Source organism: Hypanus sabinus, chromosome 5, assembly GCF_030144855.1.
Source record: "Hypanus sabinus isolate sHypSab1 chromosome 5, sHypSab1.hap1, whole genome shotgun sequence".
NCBI lineage: Eukaryota > Metazoa > Chordata > Chondrichthyes > Myliobatiformes > Dasyatidae > Hypanus > Hypanus sabinus.
The window spans coordinates 183,750,349-183,773,700 of record NC_082710.1 but is presented as its reverse complement, the minus strand read 5'-3'; the positions used below and the strand labels follow the sequence as shown (position 1 = coordinate 183,773,700).

General features: G+C 50.4%; 1 protein-coding gene across 1 annotated transcript in view; it reads right to left on the bottom strand.

The window, feature by feature from the left end:
• Nucleotides 1-23,352, bottom strand: part of LOC132393849 (olfactomedin-like protein 2A) — a 60,305-nt gene that overhangs the window by 5,287 nt on the left and 31,666 nt on the right. Inside the window, exons 4-6 of the mRNA XM_059969247.1 lie at nucleotides 17,069-17,227; nucleotides 3,340-3,541; nucleotides 1,965-2,150 (exon numbers count right to left, since the gene is read on the bottom strand). Coding sequence (XP_059825230.1) covers nucleotides 1,965-2,150; nucleotides 3,340-3,541; nucleotides 17,069-17,227 — 547 coding nt within the window. The remainder of the gene's footprint in view (nucleotides 1-1,964; nucleotides 2,151-3,339; nucleotides 3,542-17,068; nucleotides 17,228-23,352) is intronic.

Sequence of the window (23,352 nt, the reverse complement as noted above, 5' to 3'; positions counted from 1 at the left end):
TTTGCCTCTTCCACCTATCACCTCCCAGCTTCTTACTTCATTCCCCCCCCCCCGCCTCACCCACCAGGCTTCACCTATCACCTTCAAGCTATCCTCCTTCCCTCCCACCCACCCATCCTCTTATTCTGGAATCTTCCCCCTTCCTTTCCAGTCCTAATGATGGGTCTCAGCCCAAAATATCAACTGGTTATTCCTCTGCACAGATGCTGCCTGACCTGGTGAGTTCCTCCCGCATTACCTCCTCCCCACCCCACTCCCCTGTACTTTTCTGTGAACACCTCCAAGCTATGCCCCTGGTACCACTGTCCTGAGAAAAAAAGAGAACACGAGAGATTTTTAACTATGAAGTAGATCAAAGCATCTGGATTTAGTGCAGGAACATAGGATTGAGGTAAACGAGCCATGATCCTGTTGAATGGGGAAGCAGGCATCAGGGACCATGCTGCCTGCCTTCTGCCTCCATTTCTCATGCCTTTCTTGACATTTCCTGCACTCCACACATGGCCCATCTGATAGCAGAAGGGCAGTAGAACTGTGATGGACTGAATGGCCTCCCACTTTCAGTCAGAGGGGTAGATATATCAAGTTGACTGTACATATATACAGCCAAACACAACAACATTCATCCAGACACAGCACATAAAACATAACATTAACATAAGTAAGTTCACCATGTATGTAGTGTGCAGCACAGGTAAACAGCTCATTGTCCCAGTGACAAGACCTCTGTAGAGGCACAGCCTGAGGGGGCTGTTACCCAGTCTGGAGTCCTAGACCTGATGCTCCTGTAGCTTCTTCCTGACGGTGGTGGGTCAGAGAGACTGTGGGATGGGTGGTGGGAATCCTCAACGATGTTTCATGCCCTTCGTCCACAACACTCCCGGTAAATGTCACAAATAGGGGAGGGAGACGCTGGTGATCTTCCCGGTGGTATTTACTATCCCCTGTAGACTGGTGCCTTGCAGCTCCTGTACGTACCACACAATGATGCAGCTAACGACGTGAAATTCAGACGTACATCAAAACGAGCCATGAAATGCACGGAGAGCCAGCACACACTAGGATGTGCTGGGGGCTGCCTGCAAGGATCACAACACACTCCTGCTCCAGCGTAGCATAGTCAGAATTAACTGAGCTACATTTGGATTCTGTGATAGGAAGAAAACATCACACCGGTGCTTCCTCCTCTACCGAATGAAGTGGTCACTGAGAGCATGTCTTCTGCTGTAGCGCATCCACTTCAAGGTTCGACCTGTGCTTTTCTGCACACCACTGTTGTAACCCGAGTTACTGTCAGCTTCCATTCTCCTCTGACCTCTCTCATTAACAAGGCGTTTTCACCCACAGAGCTGCCGCTCCCTGGATGCTGTTTGTATTTCACACCACTCTCTGTAAACTCTCGAGACTGTTGTGTGTGAAAATCCCATGAGATCAGCGGTTTCTGAGATACTCAAACCACCCTGTCTGGCACCAATAACCAGCCCACGGTCAAAGTCACTTACATCACATTTCTTCCCCATTCTGATGTTTGGTCTGACCCTCTTGACCATGTCTGCATGCTTCTATGCACTGAGGTGCTGCCACGGGATTGGCTGATCAGATATTTGCATTAATGGGCAGGTGCCCAGATGTTCCTAATAAAGTGTATGTTCACAGTCCAATCTCTGAAACTCCCCCACCCCCACCCCCACCCCCCGGGAGTTATTTGTCACTGACGGACAAACTCTGGACCTTTCTTGTAGCCATTGTAGTTTACAGCTGGTCCAGCGTGTTGCCGGTAAGTGTTCGGCCCCTTCAACGGTGGCAGAGGTCATGGTGGTACACATCGGGGTAATTGCTCAGAGAAGCAGACTCAGATTCATTTACGTACAGGGAAATACCCCATCTGGGTTAACAAGGATGTGTGTGGGCCACACATAACGGCAGCAACACAGCATGCCCACCGTGTATGGGGCAAACCTTACCCAGTTTGAAATGCTCCAGGCTGCGAAACTCTGTCAGTGTGGTCCCAAAGAAATAGTTGGCGACATAGACTCGCTCCTGGTGGACGACCGGATCTTTCATCCAGGCCCCTTGAGCCCGGCCGTAGCGATTGTGGGTGGTGGGGCCGCCAATCATCACCGGCGTTCCGACACAGCCATCTTCTCGGACTAGAACCCAGAGAGAGAGAGAGAGGGAGACAGTGTTCATGTGAACATGATCTCTTCCAGGTGCTGCGTTTTGGGAGACAAACCAGGGTAGGACTTCCTCAGGGCACTGAGGAGTGCAGCAGAGGGATCGGGGATCCATAATTCCTTCAAGGTGCTGTCTCGGGTAGATAGTGTCGTAAAGGGACCTGTTGGTAGACTGCCCTTCAAAAATTGAGGTATCAACCACGGGGTGAGATGTTATGTTGAAGTTGTATAAGATGTTGGTGAGGCCAGATCTGGAGTATTGTGTGCAGCTTTTGGTCACAGGAACGATGTAAGTAGGGCTGAAAGAGTACAGAGAAATTCGCAAAGTGTTGCTGGGACTTGAGGACCTGAGTTATAGGGAAAGGCTGAACAGGCTCAGTCTTTATTCCCTGGAGCACAGGAGAATGAGGGGAGATTTGACCGAGGTGTACAAAATTATGGAGGGTATGATTAGAATGAATGCAAGAAGAATTTTTCCACTAAAGTTGGACATGACTAGAACTAGAGGTCATAGGTTAAAGATGGAAGGTGAAATGTTTAAGGGGGACATGAGAGGGAACTTCTCGAGTTAAGGGGGACGTGAGAGTGTGGAATGAGCTGCCAGTGGAAGTGGTGGATGGGGGGGGGGGGGGGGTTGACTGCAACACTTAGGAGAAGTTTGGACAAGTACGTGGATATGGAAGAGGTATGGAGGGCTGTGGTCCAAGTGTGGGAAAGTGGGACTAGATAGAATAACAGTTCAGCATGAACTAGATGGGCTGAAAGGCCTGTTTCTGTGTCTATGACTCGATTTTGAGTCCAGTTCTTTGGAATGATCAGCACATTCGGAAGGCAGCGAGGACAGAGTGTCTGCCACATCCCTGAGCTGTCGTGGTGACAACTACGAACCTAGACGGATCGGTTCAAAGGTCCACATTATCAAAGCATGTATCCATATACATCTCTGAAACTTGTCTTCTCCAGATAGCCACGAAACAAAGAAAGGGCATGAAAATCGTTCCGAGAGAAACATCAGGCCCACACCCCTCCGTACAACAGCATCCCAATTCCCAGCTCCCCACAAATCAAAACAAGAGCATCGACCTCCAAAAAAACAACCCTTCCCCCACACAAACCGCGAAGACATCAACCCCAAACACCATCCTCTCGCACAACGTAGACTTACTCGTGTTCTTGTTATTGGCCGGTGGTCTCCGAACCACTGCCGCGGGGGTGGAGACTGCAGTCCGATGAGTGGGAGGATGAGATCTCTTCGTGGGCTGCGATCCCCCTGGCGCCTGCGGGTCGGAACTTTGTTGGTGGACAGCTCCCTCCGTGGGCTTGCCATTCGGAAATGATACATGGATCTGGTTCACTTTGTCTGTGTCCTACAAAAGACCAGAACTTCTGTAGAATAGGAACATTTGCAAGATGCCCGACAGTGGAGGAAGTGTTTCCGGCAGCAAGAGGCCCAGAGCGTCAGACGGTGATGCGGAGCTGTACAGGAGTGAAATAGATCAGCTTGTTGAGTGGTATCAAAGCAACATCAAGGAGGACCAAGGAACTGATTGTGGAATTGACTGTAGGTTAAGTCGAGGGAACACATACTAGTCCTCATTGATTGATTGTGGACTTCAGGAAGGGTACGTCGAGGGAACACACACCAGTCCTCATCGAGGGGTCAGCAGAGGAAAGGGTGAACAGTTTCAAGTTCCTGACTGTCAACGTCTCTGAGGATCTATCCTGGTCCCACCATGTTGATGCAATTACACAGAAGGACACAACAGCAGCTGTAGTTCATTAAGGGTTTGAGGAGACCTGGTTTGTCACCAGAGAATGTCGCAGGTTTCTTCAGAGTGTTCTAACTGCCTGGCACGAGGGTGGGAGGGTGGGGCACTGCACTGGATCGGGAAAAACGCAGCAGGAAGTGGTCAACTCAGCCAGCTCCGTCATGGGCACCAGACCCCCAGCACCCAGGACGTCTTCAGAAGGTGATGCCTCAAAAAGGCAGCATCCATTATTAAGGATGCTCAGCATTCAGGACGGGCCCTCTTCTCATTGCTACCATCAGGGAGGAGATACAGAAACCTGAAAACACAATCAACATTTCAGGAACAGATTCTTCCGCTCTGCCATCGGATTTCTGAATGGACAGTGAACCCATGAACACTTCCCAGTATCTTTCGCTCTCTTTCAGCCCTGCTTATTTAATTCATACATGTATTTTTTACTGTAATTTATCGTTGTTATGTGTGGCAATGTACTGCTGCTGCAAAACAACAGATTTTGCGGCATTTGCCAGTGACATTAAACCTGATTCTGCTTCTGAATCAGAGGGGAAGTAAAGGCTGTGAATGGCCCACATCTTCCAACAATGAAATCAAGTAAAATCTGGTTGGAATTTACGGAAATTTGGATGAAAATGTTGAAGAAATAATGCACATTTCTGAGAAAACTATATAGCGATCCCTTTCAAAGGGGTAGCTTAAACTAAATGGGCTGCAGGATTTTGTGTTGATCAGTGCCAATGTGCTGAAGACTCTCTGAAACACCCCCCCCCCATCAGGAGTATTTAATAGGTAGTGGGAGTTAATTTGCCCTAGCCCCTCTCCTGCTGGCTATGACAACCATAAGGAACTGGAATCTGATGCCACTCAGACAAAATGATAAATCTCACCACTGTCAAAGTTAACAGGGCTGTGACCTCTGTCGATCAGGGTCCTATTTTTGGCCCCTCCTTCGGTCAGGGTCCTGCCTTGGGGCCCTCCTTCGATCGGGGTCCTGCCTTGAAGCCCTCATTCGGTCGGGGGTCCTGCCTTGGGGCCCTCATTCGGTCAGGGTCCTGCCTTGGGGCCCTCATTCGGTCAGGGCCCTGCCTTGGGGCCCTCCTTCGATCGGGGTCCTGCCTTGAAGCCCTCCTTCGATCGGGGTCCTGCCTTGAAGCCCTCATTCGGTCGGGGTCCTGCCTTGAAGCCCTCATTCGGTCGGGGGTCCTGCCTTGGGGCCCTCATTCGGTCAGGGTCCTGCCTTGGGGCCCTCATTCGGTCAGGGTCCTGCCTTGGGGCCCTCTGGCCAGAGTCGATCCAGCTATCTAAGTTTTGATACACAAGCCGGGGCAGTTTGATTCGGAAAGCAAGCTGCCCCCCTGCAGCAGGCTCCTCCTCTCCACGCAGCTGATAAATCCAAAGGAATGGCAACGACTGAAACAGTTCCTCGTGATAGCCGTGGGTGGTAATGGAGACAAGCTCCCACTACTTATTAAATGCTGCCAATGAAATGCATCTCGAAGAGCCTCTGACAACCTAACTCAGCTCCTGGCCTTCATGTGTGCTTTAGCTCCTAAGGATGGTGGAACTGCAGCCACTGACAGGAGAAGGGGCAATGGTGAGACATTGGCACCTTGAAACCAGCCACTTCAGGCAGACGGGGCTCGTCAGCCGGGGTTGGCAGCTCAACTAGGAGAAGGAAAACTCTGATCTCGACCACCCCCCGCCCCCCCGCTTTGCGGCTACACCCACTCATGGGGAAGGCTTCAGGAGCAAACCCTGAGGACAAACCCAGAGCTGGATTACCTACATCGAGTTCATTGCTCAGACGCCAATGGTGTCGGTCTCAAGCCAGCACTTATTTCCAAATGTGAAACAAAAAACAAACTGAACTGGTCACTAATCTATTCCTATCTGAAAACTGCTGGAAGTTTCCCTCTGCCAATCATTGGCCAATGAAAATTCCAACCAATTCCTAATCTTTAATTATGGAAACAAGTTGGTAGCAGTGGAGAATTTGCTGAACTATTTAGCTTTCCATTAATCGAGTGTTCAGTCACACACAACACCTCGAGGTGTAGTCCTCTCCCAGTAGCAAAGTTCAAATTACACACACATCATCACACGCAACCCTGAGATTCATTTTCTTGCAGGCATTCACAGTAATACAAAGAAACACGATAGAAACGATGAAAGTCTCACCCAACAAGATGGACAAATAACCACTGTGCAAAAGACAACAAACTGTGTAAATACAAAAGAGAAAAAAAACAATAAATATCAAGAACACAAGATGAAGAGTCCCTGTTGTGGGAACATTATAGTGATGGGGCAAGTGAAGATGAGTGAAGTTATCCCGTCTAGTTAAGAGCCTGATAATTGAGGGGGTAATAACTGTTCCTGAACCTGGTGGTGTGAGTCCTGAGGCACCTGTACCTCCTGCCTGATGGTGGCAGCAGTGAGACGACAGCACGGCCTGGGTGGTGGGACTCCTAGGCTCCTGTACCTCCTGACTGATGACAGCAGTGAGACGAGAGCACGGCCTGGGTGGTGGGACTCCTAGGCTCCTGTACCTCCTGACTGATGACAGCAGTGAGACGAGAGCACGGCCTGGGTGGTGGGACTCCTAGGCTCCTGTACCTCCTGACTGAAGGTGACAGCAGTGAGACGAGTGCACGGCCTGGGTGGTGGGACTCCTAGGCTCCTGTACCTCCTGACTGACGACAGCAGTGAGACGAGAGCACGGCCTGGGTGGTGGGACTCCTAGGCTCCTGTACCTCCTGACTGATGACAGCAGTGAGACAAGAGCACGGCCTGGGTGGTGGGACTCCTAGGCTCCTCTACCTCCTGCCTGATGACAGCAGTGAGACGAGAGCACGGCCTGGGTGGTGGGACTCCTAGGCTCCTGTACCTCCTGACTGATGACAGCAGTGAGACGAGAGCACGGCCTGGGTGGTGGGACTCCTAGGCTCCTGTACCTCCTGACTGATGACTGCAGTGAGACGACAGCACGGCCTGGGTGGTGGGACTCCTAGGCTCCTGTACCTCCTGACTGAAGGTGACAGCAGTGAGACGAGTGCACGGCCTGGGTGGTGGGACTCCTAGGCTCCTGTACCTCCTGACTGATGACAGCAGTGAGACGAGAGCACGGCCTGGGTGGTGGGACTCCTAGGCTCCTCTACCTCCTGCCTGATGACAGCAGTGAGAAAAGAGCACGGCCTGGGTGGTGGGACTCCTAGGCTCCTGTACCTCCTGCCTGAAGGTGACCGCAGTGAGACGAGAGCACGGCCTGGGTGGTGGGACTCCTAGGCTCCTGTACCTCCTGCCTGAAGGTGACCGCAGTGAGACGAGAGCACGGCCTGGGTGGTGGGACTCCTAGGCTCCTCTACCTCCTGACTGATGACAGCAGTGAGACGAGAGCACGGCCTGGGTGGTGGGACTCCTAGGCTCCTCTACCTCCTGACTGATGACAGCAGTGAGACGAGAGCACAGCCTGGGTGGTGGGACTCCTAGGCTCCTGTACCTCCTGACTGATGACAGCAGTGAGACGAGAGCACGGCCTGGGTGGTGGGACTCCTAGGCTCCTGTACCTCCTGCCTGATGACAGCAGTGAGACGAGAGCACGGCCTGGGTGGTGGGACTCCTGAGGCTCCTGTACCTCCTGACTGCTGACAGCAGTGAGACGAGAGCACGGCCTGGGTGGTTGGACTCCGAGGCTCCTGTACCTCCTGACTGATGACAGCAATGAGACGAGACAGCGGCCTGGGTGGTGGGACTCCTAGGCTCCTGTACCTCCTGACTGAAGGTGACAGCAGTGAGACGAGAGCACGGCCTGGGTGGTAGGACTCCTGAGGCTCCTGTACCTCCTGACTGATGACAGCAGTGAGACGAGAAAACGGCCTGGGTGGTGGGACTCCTGAGGCTCCTGTACCTCCTGACTGATGACAGCAGTGAGACGAGAGCACGGCCTGGGTGGTGGGACTCCTAGGCTCCTGTACCTCCTGACTGATGACAGCAGTGAGACGAGAGCACGGCCTGGGTGGTGGGACTCCTAGGCTCCTGTACCTCCTGACTGATGACAGCAGTGAGACGAGAGCATGGCCTGGGTGGTGGGACTCCTAGGCTCCTGTACCTCCTGACTGATGACAGCAGTGAGACGAGAGCACGGCCTGGGTGGTGGGACTCCTAGGCTCCTGTACCTCCTGACTGATGACAGCAGTGAAAAGAGAGAACGGCCTGGGTGGTGGGACTCCTAGGCTCCTGTACCTCCTGACTGAAGATGACAGCAGTGAGACGAGAGCACAGCCTGGGTGGTGGGACTCCTAGGCTCCTGTACCTCCTGACTGAAGGTGACAGCAGTGAGACGAGAGCACAGCCTGGGTGGTGGGACTCCTAGGCTCCTGTACCTCCTGACTGAAGGTGACAGCAGTGAGACGAGAGCACGGCCTGGGTGGTGGGACTCCTAGGCTCCTCTACCTCCTGACTGATGACAGCAGTGAGACGAGAGCACGGCCTGGGTGGTGGGACTCCTAGCCTCCTCTACCTCCTGACTGATGACAGCAGTGAGACGAGAGCACGGCCTGGGTGGTGGGACTCCTAGGCTCCTGTACCTCCTGCCTGAAGGTGACCGCAGTGAGACGAGAGCACGGCCTGGGTGGTGGGACTCCTAGGCTCCTGTACCTCCTGACTGATGACAGCAGTGAGACGAGAGCACGGCCTGGGTGGTGGGACTCCTAGGCTCCTCTACCTCCTGACTGATGACAGCAGTGAGACGAGAGCACGGCCTGGGTGGTGGGACTCCTAGGCTCCTCTACCTCCTGACTGATGACAGCAGTGAGACGAGAGCACGGCCTGGGTAGTGGGACTCCTAGGCTCCTCTACCTCCTGACTGATGACAGCAGTGAGACGAGAGCACGGCCTGGGTGGTTGGACTCCTAGGCTCCTATACCTCCTGCCTGATGACAGCAGTGAGACGAGAGCACGGCCTGGGTTGTGGGACTCCTAGGCTCCTGTACCTCCTGACTGCTGACAGCAGTGAGACGAGAGCACGGCCTGGGTGGTTGGACTCCGAGGCTCCTGTACCTCCTGACTGATGACAGCAATGAGACGAGACAACGGCCTGGGTGGTGGGACTCCTAGGCTCCTGTACTTCCTGACTGAAGGTGACAGCAGTGAGACGAGAGCACGGCCTGGGTGGTGGGACTCCTGAGGCTCCTGTACCTCCTGACTGCTGACAGCAGTGAGACGAGAGAACGGCCTGGGTGGTGGAACTCCTAGGCTCCTGTACCTCCTGACTGATGACAGCAGTGAGACGAGAGCACGGCCTGGGTGGTGGGACTCCTAGGCTCCTCTACCTCCTGACTGATGACAGCAGTGAGACGAGAGCACGGCCTGGGTGGTGGGACTCCTAGGCTCCTCTACCTCCTGACTGATGACAGCAGTGAGACGAGAGCACGGCCTGGGTGGTTGGACTCCTAGGCTCCTGTACCTCCTGCCTGAAGGTGACAGCAGTGAGACGAGAGCACAGCCTGGGTGGTGGGACTCCTGAGGCTCCTGTACCTCCTGACTAATGACAGCAGTGAGACGAGGGCACGGCCTGGGTGGTGGGACTCCTAGGCTCCTGTACCTCCTGACTGATGACAGCAGTGAGACGAGAGCAAGGCCTGGGTGGTGGGACTCCTAGGCTCCTGTACCTCCTGACTGAAGGTGACAGCAGTGAGACGAGAGCACGGCCTGGGTGGTGGGACTCCTAGGCTCCTGTACCTCCTGACTGATGACAGCAGTGAGACGAGAGCACGGCCTGGGTGGTGGGACTCCTAGGCTCCTCTACCTCCTGACTGATGACAGCAGTGAGACGAGAGCACGGCCTGGGTGGTGGGACTCCTGAGACTCCTGTACCTCCTGACTGATGACAGCAGTGAGACGAGAGAACGGCCTGGGTGGTGGGACTCCTGAGGCTCCTGTACCTCCTGACTGAAGGTGACAGCAATGAGACGAGAGAATGACCTGGGTGGTGGGACTCCTAGGCTCCTGTACCTCCTGACTGATGACAGCAGTGAGACGAGAGCAAGGCCTGGGTGGTGGGACTCCTAGGCTCCTGTACCTCCTGACTGAAGGTGACAGCAGTGAGACGAGAGCAAGGCCTGGGTGGTGGGACTCCTAGGCTCCTGTACCTCCTGCCTGAAGGTGACAGCAGTGAGACAAGAGCACGGCCTGGGTGGTGGGACTCCTAGGCTCCTGTACCTCCTGACTGATGACAGCAGTGAGACGAGAGAACGGCCTGGGTGGTGGGACTCCTAGGCTCCTGTACCTCCTGACTGAAGGTGACAGCAGTGAGACGAGAGCACGGCCTGGGTGGTGGGACTCCTAGGCTCCTGTACCTCCTGACTGAAGGTGACAGCAGTGAGACGAGAGCACGGCCTGGGTGGTGGGACTCCTAGGCTCCTGTACCTCCTGACTGATGACAGCAGTGAGACGAGAGCACGGCCTGGGTGGTGGGACTCCTAGGCTCCTGTACCTCCTGACTGATGACAGCAGTGAGGCGAGAGAACGGCCTGGGTGGTGGGACTCCTAGGCTCCTCTACCTCCTGCCTGATGACAGCAGTGAGACGAGAGCACGGCCTGGGTGGTGGGACTCCTAGGCTCCTCTACCTCCTGCCTGATGACAGCAGTGAGACGAGAGCACGGCCTGGGTGGTGGGACTCCTAGGCTCCTGTACCTCCTGACTGATGACTGCAGTGAGACGAGAGCACGGCCTGGGTGGTGGGACTCCTAGGCTCCTGTACCTCCTGACTGATGACAGCAGTGAGACGAGAGCATGGCCTGGGTGGTGGGGGTCCCTTGCTTTCCTGCAATAGGACACTGCGGAGATGTGCTCAGTGATGGTGAGGACTTCACCTGTGATGGACTGGGTCGTATCCACTACATTCTGAAGGACCCTCTATTAAAGGGTTTTACGAGGTCCAGGCACTGACTGGTAACTGGCACAGACAGACTTCCCCCTGGCATTCTGAGCAACATAGAGGTGCCAGCTGAGAGATTAATATCACCTCAGGATACTTAGTTCAAAATAAATTTATTATCAAAGTTCAAAGTAAAGTTATTGTCGAAGTACGTATAGATTACAACAGAAAAGGCGTGTCAGAAGGGCAATGTTATGAAAGACATGGGAGATTTTAACATGCAGGTCGATTGGGAAATCAGGTTGGTAATGGATCTCAAGAGAGTGAGTTTGATATTATCATTTAAAAAAAAAATTGGATAGGTATATGGCCAGGAAAGGAATGGAGGATTATGGGCTGAGTGCCAGTAGGTGGGACTAGGTGAGAGGAAGCGTTCGGCACGGACTAGAAGGGCCGAGATAGCCTGTAATTGTTATATGGTTTGTTGAATGCCTACAAGATGGTTTCTTAGAGCAGTTTGTTGTTCAGCCTGCTGTGGGATCAGCTGTACTGATTTGGGTTTTATGTAATGAACCGGAGGCAATTAGGAAGCTGAAGGTAAAAGAACCTTGAGGAATATGATTGTGTTCAACTTGAAATTTGATAGGGAGAAAGTAAAGTCTGATGTAGCAGTATTTCAGTGGAGTAAGAAAATTACCGTGGTTTGAGAGAGGAGCTGGCCAAAGTAAATTGGAAAGAGCTGCTGGAGGGATGTCAGTAGAGCAGCAATGGCGTGCGCTTCTGGGAAAAATGAGAAAGGTGCAGGACATGAGTATTCCAAAAGTGAAGAAATACTCAAATAGTAAAATAGTGCAACCATGGCTGACAAGGGAAGGCAAAGCCATTGTAAAAGCAAAAGAAAGGTCACACAACAAAGCAAACATTAGTGGGATGGTAGCGGATTGAGAAGTTTTTAAAAACTTACACAGAGCAACTAAAAAAATCACTGGATGGAAAAAGATGAAATACGAAGCAAGCTAGCAAACAATATCAAAGTGGATAGTAAAAGCTTTTTCAAGTATGTAAAAAAATAAGAGAGCTGAGTGGATATAGGACTATTAGAAAATAAGGCAGGAGAAATAATAACGGACAAGGAGATGGCAGATGAATTAAATATTTTGCATCAGCCTTCACTGTGGAAGACACCAGCAGTATGCCTGATGTTGTGTGTGAGGGAAGAGAAGTGGGTGCAGTTGCTATTACAAGAGAAAAGGTGCGCAAAAAGCTGAAAGACCTAAAAGTATATTAGTCACCCGGACCAGTTGAACTGTACCCTCGAGTTCTGAAAGAGGCAGTACTAGAGATTCTGGCAGCATGAGCAATAATCTTTCAAAAATTATTGGACTTTGGCATGGTGCCAGAGGATTGGAAAATTGCAAATGTCACTCCACTCTTTAAGAAAGGAGGAAGGCAGCAGAAAGGAAATTATAGACCAGTTAGCCTGACCTCAGTGGTTGGGAAGATGTTGGAGTCAATTGTTAAGGATGAAGTGATGGAGCAGTTGGTGTCACAGGACAAGATAGGACAAAGTCAACAGGGTTTCCTAAAGGTAAGATCCTGCCTGATGAACATGTTAGAATTCTTTGAGGAGATTACAAATAGGATAGATAAAGAGGATGCAGTGGATGGTGTATATTTGGACTTTCAGAGGGCCTTTGACAAGGTGTCATATATGAGGCTACTTACCAAGTTAAGAGCTCATGGTATTACAGGAAAGTTACTAACATGGTTAGAGTATTGGCTGATTGGTAGGTGGCAGCAAGTGGGAATAAAAGGATCCTTGTCTGGTTGGCTGCCAATGACTAGTAATGTTCCACAGGGGTCGGTGGTGGGACCACTTCTTTTTATGCTGTGTATCAATGATTTAGATGACGGAATAGATGGTTTTGTTGCTAAGTTTTCAGGTAATACAAAGATTGGTGGAGGGGCAGGTGGTGTTGACTACAGGTAGGATGCAGAAGGACTTGGACAGATTCGGAGAATGGGCAAGAAAGTGGCAAAGGAAATACAATTTTGGAAAATGTGTGGTCATACACTTTGGTAGTAGAAATAAATGAGCAGACTATTTTCTAAACAGGGAGAAAATCCAAATATCTGAGGTGCAGAGGGACTTGAGAATCCTTGTTCAGAACACCCTAAAGGTTAACTTGCAGATTGAGTTGATGGTGAGGAAGGCAAATGGCATGTTCCCATTCATTTCAAGAGGCCTAGAATACAAGAGCTGGGATGAAATACTGAGGCTTTATAAGGCACTGGTGAGGCCTCACCTTAAGTATTGTGAACAGTTTGGATTCCTCATCTTAGAAAAGATGTGCTGGCATTGGAGAGGGTCCAGAGGAGGTTCACAAGGATGATTCCAGGAATGAAAAGGTTATCATATGAGGAATATTTGATGGCTCTGGGTCTGTACTCACTGGAATTTAGAAGGATGAGGGGAATCTCATTGAAACCTTTCAAATTTTGTAAGGGCAAGACAGAGTAGATGTGGAAAGGATGTTTCCTGTGGTGGGAGAGTCTAGGACAAGAGGGCACAGCCTCAGGATAGAGGGGCGCCCTTTCAATGTGAGATGTGAAGAAATTTCTTTCGCCAAAGGGTGGTGAATTTGTTGCCACGTGCAGCTGTGGAGACCAGGTCGTTGGGTGTATTTAAGGCAGAGATTGATAGGTTCTTGATTGGACGTGACATCAAATGTTACGGGGAGAAGGCCGGGAATTGAGGTTGAGGAGGAGAAAGAAAGAAGGATCAGCCATGATTGAATGGAAGAGCAGACTTAATGGACCAAATGGCCTAATTCTGCTCCTGTGTTTTATGGTCTTATAGATCACCATATACAACCCTGAGATTTATTTTCCTACGGGCATTTGTGCCTCTCAAATCTTATAAACCTCCATCAGATCTCTGCCACTCCATGTTTGTCCAACTTCTGGTATTAGCACGTGCCCTCTAGTCCAGGCACGTCTGGTCAACTGCTTCTCTACCCCCTCCAAGGCTTTGACATCCCTCCTGTAACAGGATGGCCACAACTGTGGCAATACTCTGCATTCGCCAAGCTGTTGCCAGTGACCAGGTCCTGCAGACATTTCACAAAACTGCTGGTTTCAGACGTGATTCTGCTGCGAAGAGCCGGTGATTTCCATTTTGATGGAGTGCTTTTGGGCCAACCGAGCGATCTGGCACCTTGTCGTCTCCAAGGGAGTTCAGTGACGTCTGGAGCAGGGTGTGCGGCTTGCAAACATGACTGACTCCATTCATTCCCTCCGATCGAGGTGTCGAGGGAACGAGCCCCTGATCCACTCCATTCACTCCCTCCGATCGAGGTGTCGAGGGAACGAGCCGCTGATCGACTCCATTCATTCCCTCCGATCGAGGTGTCGAGGGAACGAGCCGCTGATCGACTCCATTCATTCCCTCCGATCGAGGTGTCGAGGGAACGAGCCGCTGATCGACTCCATTCCTCCACTCCGATCGAGGTGTAGAGGGAACAAGCCCCTGATCAACTCCATTCCTTCACTCCGATCGAGGTGTCGAGGGAACGAGCCCCTGATCAACTCCATTCATTCCCTCCGATCGAGGTGTCGAGGGAACGAGCCCCTGATCCACTCCATTCCTTCACTCCGATCGAGGAGTCGAGGGAACGAGCCCCTGATCAACTCCATTCCTTCCCTCCGATCGAGGTGTCGAGGGCGTGAGCCCCTGATCAACTCCATTCCTTCACTCCGATCGAGGTGTCGAGGGAACGAGCCCCTGATCGACTCCATTCCTTCACTCTGATCGAGGTGTCGAGGGAACGAGCCCCTGATCCACTCCATTCCTCCACTCCGATCGAGGTGTCGAGGGAACGAGCCCCTGATCCACTCCATTCCTTCACTCCGATCGAGGTGTCGAGGGAACGAGCCCCTGATCAACTCCATTGCTTCACTCCGATCGAGGTGTCGAGGGAACAAGCCCCTGATCAACTCCATTCATTCCCTCCGATCGAGGTGTCGAGGGAACGAGCCCCTGATTGACTCCATCCCTTCACTCCGATCGAAGTGTCGAGGGAACGAGCCGCTGATCGACTCCATTCCTTCACTCCGATCGAGGTGTCGAGGGTACGAGCCGCTGATCGACTCCATTCCTTCACTCCGATCGAGGTGTCGAGGGAACGAGCCCCTGATCAACTCCATTCCTTCCCTCCGATCGAGGTGTCGAGGGAACGAGCCCCTGATCGACTCCATTCCTTCCCTCCGATCGAGGCGTCGAGGGAACGAGCCCCTGATCGACTCCATTGCTTCACTCCGATCGAGGTGTCGAGGGAACGAGCCCCTGACCAACTCCATTCCTTCACTCCGATCGAAGTGTCGAGCGAACGAGCCCCTGATCAACTCCATTGCTTCACTCCGATCGAGGTGTCGAGGGAACGAGCCCCTGATCGACTCCATTGCTTCACTCCGATCGAGGTGTCGAGGGAACGAGCCCCTGATCAACTCCATTCCTTCACTTCGATCGAGGTGTCGAGGGAACGAGCCCCTGATCAACTCCATTGCTTCTCTCTGATCGAGGCGTCGAGGGAACGAGCCCCTGATCAACCCCATTCCTTCACTCTGATCGAGGCGTCGAGGGAACGAGCCCCTGATCAACCCCATTCCTTCACTCTCATCGAGGCGTCGAGGGCGTGAGCCCCTGATCAACCCCATTCCTTCACTCTGATCGAGGTGTCGAGGTAACGAGCCCCTGATCAACTCCATTGCTTCACTCCAATCGAGGCGTCGAGGGCATGAGTCCACAATCAACTCCATTGCTTCTCTCTGAGTGAGGCGTTGAGCTCGATTGAAGTGGAGGAGGGGTGAGAGTGTGGATGGGTGTGTATTCAGTTCTGTCTGAGTAATCTTCCTCTCTCACTCACTAGCCGCTGGAGGCAAGTGCAGGTGTTTTGGGTTCCACGTCACAAGGATTGATCAGTGAGGCTTTGCACCCGATTTGGAGGTCTTTGGGGTTCATGTTTCATGGATTCTGGTTACTCTTTGCTAGTTCCGAGTGGTTCGATCTGGGTGAAATAGTCAGTGAAGAATGGCTCTGTGTTCAGCCTGCAGTGGGCTCGTGGTGTGACGGTTCACTGGACTGAAGGGAATACTCCTGGACTACTGGTTTGATCGTTGATATTTTAAGCGCTGTTCGCTCACCTTGCACAGATGTTGTTGCATGTTGAGTGTTTGATGTTTTCTTAGACGGGTTCCATGGTGTTAGTTTCCTGGACGAATCTCAGAGTTGTATTCTGTATGCATACGTTGATAATAAATGTATTTGAATCTTTGAACTTTGAATTATGTTAACTGCTACACTGCCATGATGCCCACAGACACGTGAATACAGGTGCAATAAAAACTTACTGGCAGCAGCAGTGGGAAGAAAAGCTTAAATTAAAGACATGGTTGACAGGGACAACCAGCTTTCGGAACATGCAGAGCGGCACACACAAAGTGCCGGGGGAGCTCGCCAGGTCAGGCAGCGTCTATGGAAATGAGTGAACAGTCGATGTCTCCAACTAAGACTCTTCATCAGGACTGGGAAGGAAGGGGGCCAGTTGAGGAGTAGGAAGGTGAGGGGAGGGGACGGAGGATAAGCGAGAAGGTGTTAGGAGAAAGTGGGTGGGTGCGGAGGCGGGTGAAATAACAAGCTGGGAGGTGAAATGGAAAAGGGCTGGAGAAAAGGGAATCTGATAAGGCAGGAAAATGGTCCACAGGAGAAAGGGGGAGGTGATAGGCAGACGAGAGGACAGAGTGGGGAAGGGATAAAAACTGCCAACAGTTGGAGAAGTTGATGTTTGTTCCGTCAGATTGAAGTCCACCCACAGTGGATATGAGGCGTGGTTTCTCCAGCCTGAGAGTGCCCCCAGAAGAAGAGGCCGGGAACCGACATGCTGGAATGGGAATGAGGATTGGAAATGAAATGATTGGCTAAAAGGAAATCGGAATGGAGCGAAGGTGCTTGACAAAGCGGCCCCACAATCTTTGTCAGGTCTCACCAACATGTCGGAGAGTTCAGGCACAGTAGATCACCCGGACGCACTCACAGGTGTAGGGTTCCCTCACGTGGAAGGACTGTTTGAGGCCCTGAATGCAGGTGAGAGACGAGTTAAATAGGCAGGTGTAACACTTCTGTCGTTTGCAGAAAACAGTGCCAGGAGGGAGTAAAGAGAGCTCATTTCTGTGTGGAGTGGGTCAGTACCTTTGCAAGTTCCTGAAGCAGCAAGTTCAGTTTGCTCATCTCCTCCCTCATGCCCCCGATGGTGACAAACAAGTGCTGGAAGATTTCCTGGTGCTGGACGACCCTCGCTAAGGTCTCTCTCAGCTGCGTGCAGACACTGGGTTTGTTCCGATCCAGTCTCTGTGTGGGGGGGGGGGGGGGCGAACAAATAAAATCAAAATCTGTTAGAAGTGGAAACGAATTTCCCACTGATATCAGACCCCCCACAACTCCCCGTGTCTAATAATCATGTAATTTCACACTGGTATCAGACCCCCACACCTCTCCCCGTGTCAAATAATCATCTAATTTCACACTGATATCAGACTCCCACACCTCTCCCCATGTGTAATAATCATCTAATTTAACACTGGTCTCACACCCCCACACCTCTCCCTGTGTGTAATAATCATCTAATTTCACACTGATATCGGACCCCCGCACCTCTCCCTGTGTCTAATAATCATCTAATTTCACACTGGTATCAGACCCCCACACCTCTCCCCGTGTCAAATAATCATCTAATTTCACACTGATATCAGACTCCCACACCTCTCCCCGTGTGTAATAATCATCTAATTTCACACTGGTATCACACCCCCACACCTCTCCCTGTGTCTAATAATCATCTAATTTCACACTGGTATCAGACCCCCACACCTCTCCCCGTGTCAAATAATCATCTAATTTCACACTGATATCAGACCCCCACACCTCTCCCTGTGTGTAATAATCATCTAATTTCACACTGATATCGGACCCCCGCACCTCTCCCTGTGTCTAATAATCATCTAATTTCACACTGATATCAGACCCCCACACCTCTCCCCGTGTCAAATAATCATCTAATTTCACACTGATATCAGACCCCCACACCTCTCCCCGTGTCAAATAATCATCTAATTTCCCACTGATATCAGACCCCCACACCTCTCCCCGTGTCTAATAATCATCTAATTTCCCACTGATATCAGACCCCCACACCTCTCCCCGTGTCAAATAATCATCTAATTTCCCACTGATATCAGACCCCCACACCTCTCCCCGTGTCAAATAATCATCTAATTTCCCACTGATATCAGACCCCCCACAACTCCCCGTGTCTAATAATCATGTAATTTCACACTGGTATCAGACCCCCACACCTCTCCCCGTGTGTAATAATCATCTAATTTCACACTGGTATCGGACCCCCACACCTCTCCCCGTGTGTAATAATCATCTAATTTCACACTGATATCAGACCCCCACAACTCTCCCTGTGTCTAATAATCATCTAATTTCACACTGATATCAGACCCCCACACCTCTCCCTGTGTCTAATAATCATCTAATTTCACACTGGTATCGGACCCCCACACCTCTCCCTGTGTGTAATAATAATCTAATTTCACACTGGTATCGGACCCCCACAACTCTCCCTGTGTCTAATAATCATCTAATTTCACACTGATATCAGACCCCCACACCTCTCCCCGTGTGTAATAATCATCTAATTTCACACTGGTATCACACCCCCACACCTCTCCCTGTGTCTAATAATCATCTAATTTCACACTGATATCAGACCCCCACACCTCTCCCTGTGTCTAATAATCATCTAATTTCACACTGGTATCGGACCCCCACACCTCTCCCTGTGTCTAATAATCATCTAATTTCACACTGGTATCAGACCCCCACACCTCTCCCTGTGTCTAATAATCATCTAATTTCACACTGATATCAGACCCCCACACCTCTCCCTGTCTAATAATCATCTAATTTCACACTGATATCAGACCCCCACACCTCTCCCTGTGTCTAATAATCATCTAATTTCACACTGGTATCGGACCCCCACACCTCTCCCTGTGTCTAATAATCATCTAATTTCACACTGATATCAGACCCCCACACCTCTCCGTGTCTAATAATCATCTAATTTCACACTGGTATCGGACCCCCACACCTCTCCCTGTGTCTAATAATCATTTAATTTCACACTGGTATCAGACCCCCACACCTCTCCCTGTGTCTAATAATCATCTAATTTCACACTGATATCAGACCCCCACACCTCTCCCTGTCTAATAATCATCTAATTTCACACTGGTATCAGACCCCCACACCTCTCCCTGTCTAATAATCATCTAATTTCACACTGGTATCAGACCCCCACACCTCTCCCTGTGTAAATAATCATCTAATTTCACACTGGTATCGGACCCCCACACCTCTCCCTGTGTGTAATAATCATCTAATTTCACACTGGTATCAGACCCCCACACCTCTCCCTGTGTCTAATAATCATCTAATTTCACACTGGTATCAGACCCCCACACCTCTCCCTGTGTCTAATAATCATCTAATTTCACACTGGTATCGGACCCCCACACCTCTCCCTGTGTCTAATAATCATCTAATTTCACACTGATATCAGACCCCCACACCTCTCCCTGTGTGTAATAATCATCTAATTTCACACTGGTATCGGACCCCCACAACTCTCCCTGTGTGTAATAATCATCAATTTCACACTGGTATCGGACCCCTGTATCTAACAGGTTAATGAATTCCCTGCCACCACCATGATCTCATGACTAGGACCACCAGCTGTTTACTGTTCACCTGTGCTGTGCACGACATGCATTTTGAATTAACTTTCATTCACGTATTTATGGTAATATTTTGTTCCTATGTGCTGTGTGTTTAGCGGGCACTCTGTGGTCCCGATGAACATTGTTTTCTTTTGTTGTATATACAGTATGTATTGTCAGATGACAAGAAACTTGAACTTTCACTCTCTTGTCTCCACCTTTCTCTCACCCCGACTCCATCGGCCAGTCAAACCCACCTCGTCTGGATCCACCCATCACGTGCCAACTTTCATCCCATGTAGTGTAATCGCTAGCGTAACACTATTACAGCACCAATGACCCAGGTTCAATTCCCGCTGCTGTCTCCGAGGAGTCTGTACATTTCCCCTTTGACCACATGGATTTCCTCCCACATTCCAAAGAATGGGTTAGGGTTCGTAATTAGAATTACTTTATTGCAAGTCTGTGAAACGGACCAAAATTGATTGTGGTTCAAATCAAACACAAAACACAGGGCAGTACCAGACAGAACAGACAATACTACATTTGCAACACGCTGGAGGAACTCAGCAGGTCGGGCAGCATCCGTGGAAACGAACAGTTAACATTTCGGGCCGAGACACTTCAGCCCTGACGAAGGGCTGTTCATTTCCACGGACGCTGCCCGACCTGCTGACTTCCTCCAACGTGTTGTACGTGTTGCTTTGACCACAGTATCTGCAGAGTATTTTGTGTTTACAATATTACATTGATTGGCCTTATCTCAAATAATAACGAGGCAGGCTATAGAGATGAAGTCTTCACCCCGACACAGTGGTGTCGAGAGAAAATCTCTCCTTCAATGTCACAAAAACAAAGGAGCTGGTTGTGGACTACAGGAGGAATGAGACAGACATTAATGCATCTGGGGTTGAGAGGGTTAACAGCTTTAAGTTCCTCAGCATCCACATCACCGAGCATTACACATCACATGGTCTGTACAGACTGACTGTGTGGTGTAAAAAGCACAACAGTGTTTCTTTCACCTCAGACGGTTGAAGAAGTTTGGTATGGGCCCCCAGATCCTAAGAACTTTCTACAGGGGCACAATTGAGAGCATCCTGACTGGCTGGATCACTGCCTGGTATGGGAACTGTACCTCCCTTAATCGCGGGACTCTGCAGAGAGTGGTGCGGACTGCCCAGCGCATCTGTAGTTGTGAACTTCCCACTGTGCAGGACATTTACAGTGACAGGTGTGTAAAAAGGGCCCGTAGTCACCCCAACCACAAACTGTTCCAGCTGCTACCATCCGGGAAACCGTACCACATAAAGGCCGGGACCAACAGGGTCCGGGACAGCTTCTTCCACCAGGCCATCAGACTGATTAACTCACACTTATATTGACTGTCCTGTTGTACATACTGTTTATTACAAATTACTATAAATTTCACATTGCACATTCAGACGGAGGACATAACATGAAGATTTTTATTCCTCATGCATATGAAAGATGTAAAAAATAAAGTCAATTCAATAGCAACCAACAATTACAAGACAATAGTACAAACAGCCACGAGCAATCAACAATTACTGGAACGGTCACAGGCACAAAGATCAATAATCACACTTAAATAACAGGACAAGGAGAGCTGAACGACCATTTAACTAACAGACGTTGTGCAGGGACAGTTAGAGTGCTACACCTGAGTGAGTTTTGTTGAGAAGCTGGAGAGATGACAAACAGCACATCGACATGAAACACCGTCATCAGAGATCCTCAGCTCTACCCAGGCCGTGCTCGTTTCCCACTGCTGTCATCGGGCAGAAGATACTCGCACCGCCAGGTTCTACAACAGTTACTACCCCTCAACCATCACGCTCTTAAACTAAGGGGAGAGCTGCACTCTTATGGAATTGAAAAATTCCTGCAACCAATGATCTCACTTTGAAGACTCTTTATCTTGTTATCTCATGTTCTCGTTATTTATTGCTATTCATTTATATTTGCATTTGCACAGTTTGTTGTCTTCTGCACTCTGGTTGATCTTTCACTGATGCTGTTATAGTAATTATTCTAACGATTTGTGTATGCCCACAAGAAAGTGAATATTGTGTGTGTGTGTGTGTGTGTGTGTGCGCGCTTTGATAATAAAGTTTACTCTGAACGTTACTCCTGGAGGTGATGGTAATTTGGTGAAGAGGTGAAAGCATCCGTGTTGTCCCAGTTCTGCTCACCAGACCTAGAATACCTTGCAATTACAGCACGTGCCGTCCATTTTACCCGCCCCGGGGAATTTCTGTGATCATTTTGGTAGTGGTGTACATTCCAGCTCAGGCCAATGTCAAACAGGCTCTGGATGATCAATATGCACAAAACAGCACATCCCCACACCTTCACCATCACTTTGGGGATTTTAACCAGGCCACTTTGAAAAAGTCACTAAATAATTACCATCAACAAATCACCTGTAGTACCTGAGGAAATAACACACTGGAACACTGTTACACCTCCATCACCAGGCTATCCCACATCCTCACGTCGGGAATACTGATCACCTGGCTGTACTTCTACTCCCTGAGTTCAGGCAGAGACTGAAGACTGCAGCACCAGCAGTGAGGACCACGAGGGTATGGACAAGGGAAGCACAGGAGCGCCTACAGGACTGGACTGTATTCAGGAATTCATCTTCGACCCTGGATGAGTTTGCTGCTGTTGTTATCGACTTCATTAAAACCTGTGTGGATGAGTGTGTGCCTATGAAAACTTGATGTACATTCCCAAACCAAAAGCCGTAATGAACCAGGAGGTTCGTCGTTAGCTCAGGGCATTTAACTCAAGTGACCCAGGTCTGTACCAGAATATTAGGTATGATTTGTGCAGGGTTATTTCAAGGGCAAAGAGAGATTTCTGAGCGAGGTTGGAGGCAACATCAAATGCATGACAACTCTGGCAGGGTTTGCAGGACATTCCTTCCCACAAGGTGGAACCCAATAGCATGAATGGCAGCGATGCGACACTACAGATGAGAACGCCCACTTCGAAAGGGAGAATTTCCCCACAGCTGTGACCCTGTGATGTCAGGCTCTTTAAGGGTGAACCCTCGTAAGGTGGCAGGACCTGATGGAGTACCTGGTAAGACTCTGAAAAGTTGTGCCATCCAACTGCTGGGATTATTCAAGGACATTTTCAACCTCTCACTGGAGAAGCGGAGACCCTGGGGAGGACTTACAGACTGGGGTGGAATTGAACCCAGGTCACTGGGGTTGTAGTAATGGTCACTGGGAGAACGTACAGACTGGGGTGGAATTGAACCCAGGTCACTGGGGTTGTAGTAATGGTCACTGGGAGAACGTACAGACTGGGGTGGAATTGAACCCAGGTCACTGGGGTTGTAGTAATGGTCACTGGGAGAACGTACAGACTGGGGTGGAATTGAACCCAGGTCACTGGGGTTGTAGTAATGGTCACTGGGAGAATGTACAGACTGGGGTGGAATTGAACCCAGGTCACTGGGGTTGTAGTAATGGTCACTGGGAGAACGTACAGGCTGCGGTGGAATTGAACCCAGGTCACTGGGGTTGTAGTAATGGTCACTGGGAGAACGTACAGACTGCGGTGGAATTGAACCCAGGTCACTGGGGTTGTAGTAATGGTCACTGGGAGAACGTACAGACTGGGGTGGAATTGAACCCAGGTCACTGGGGT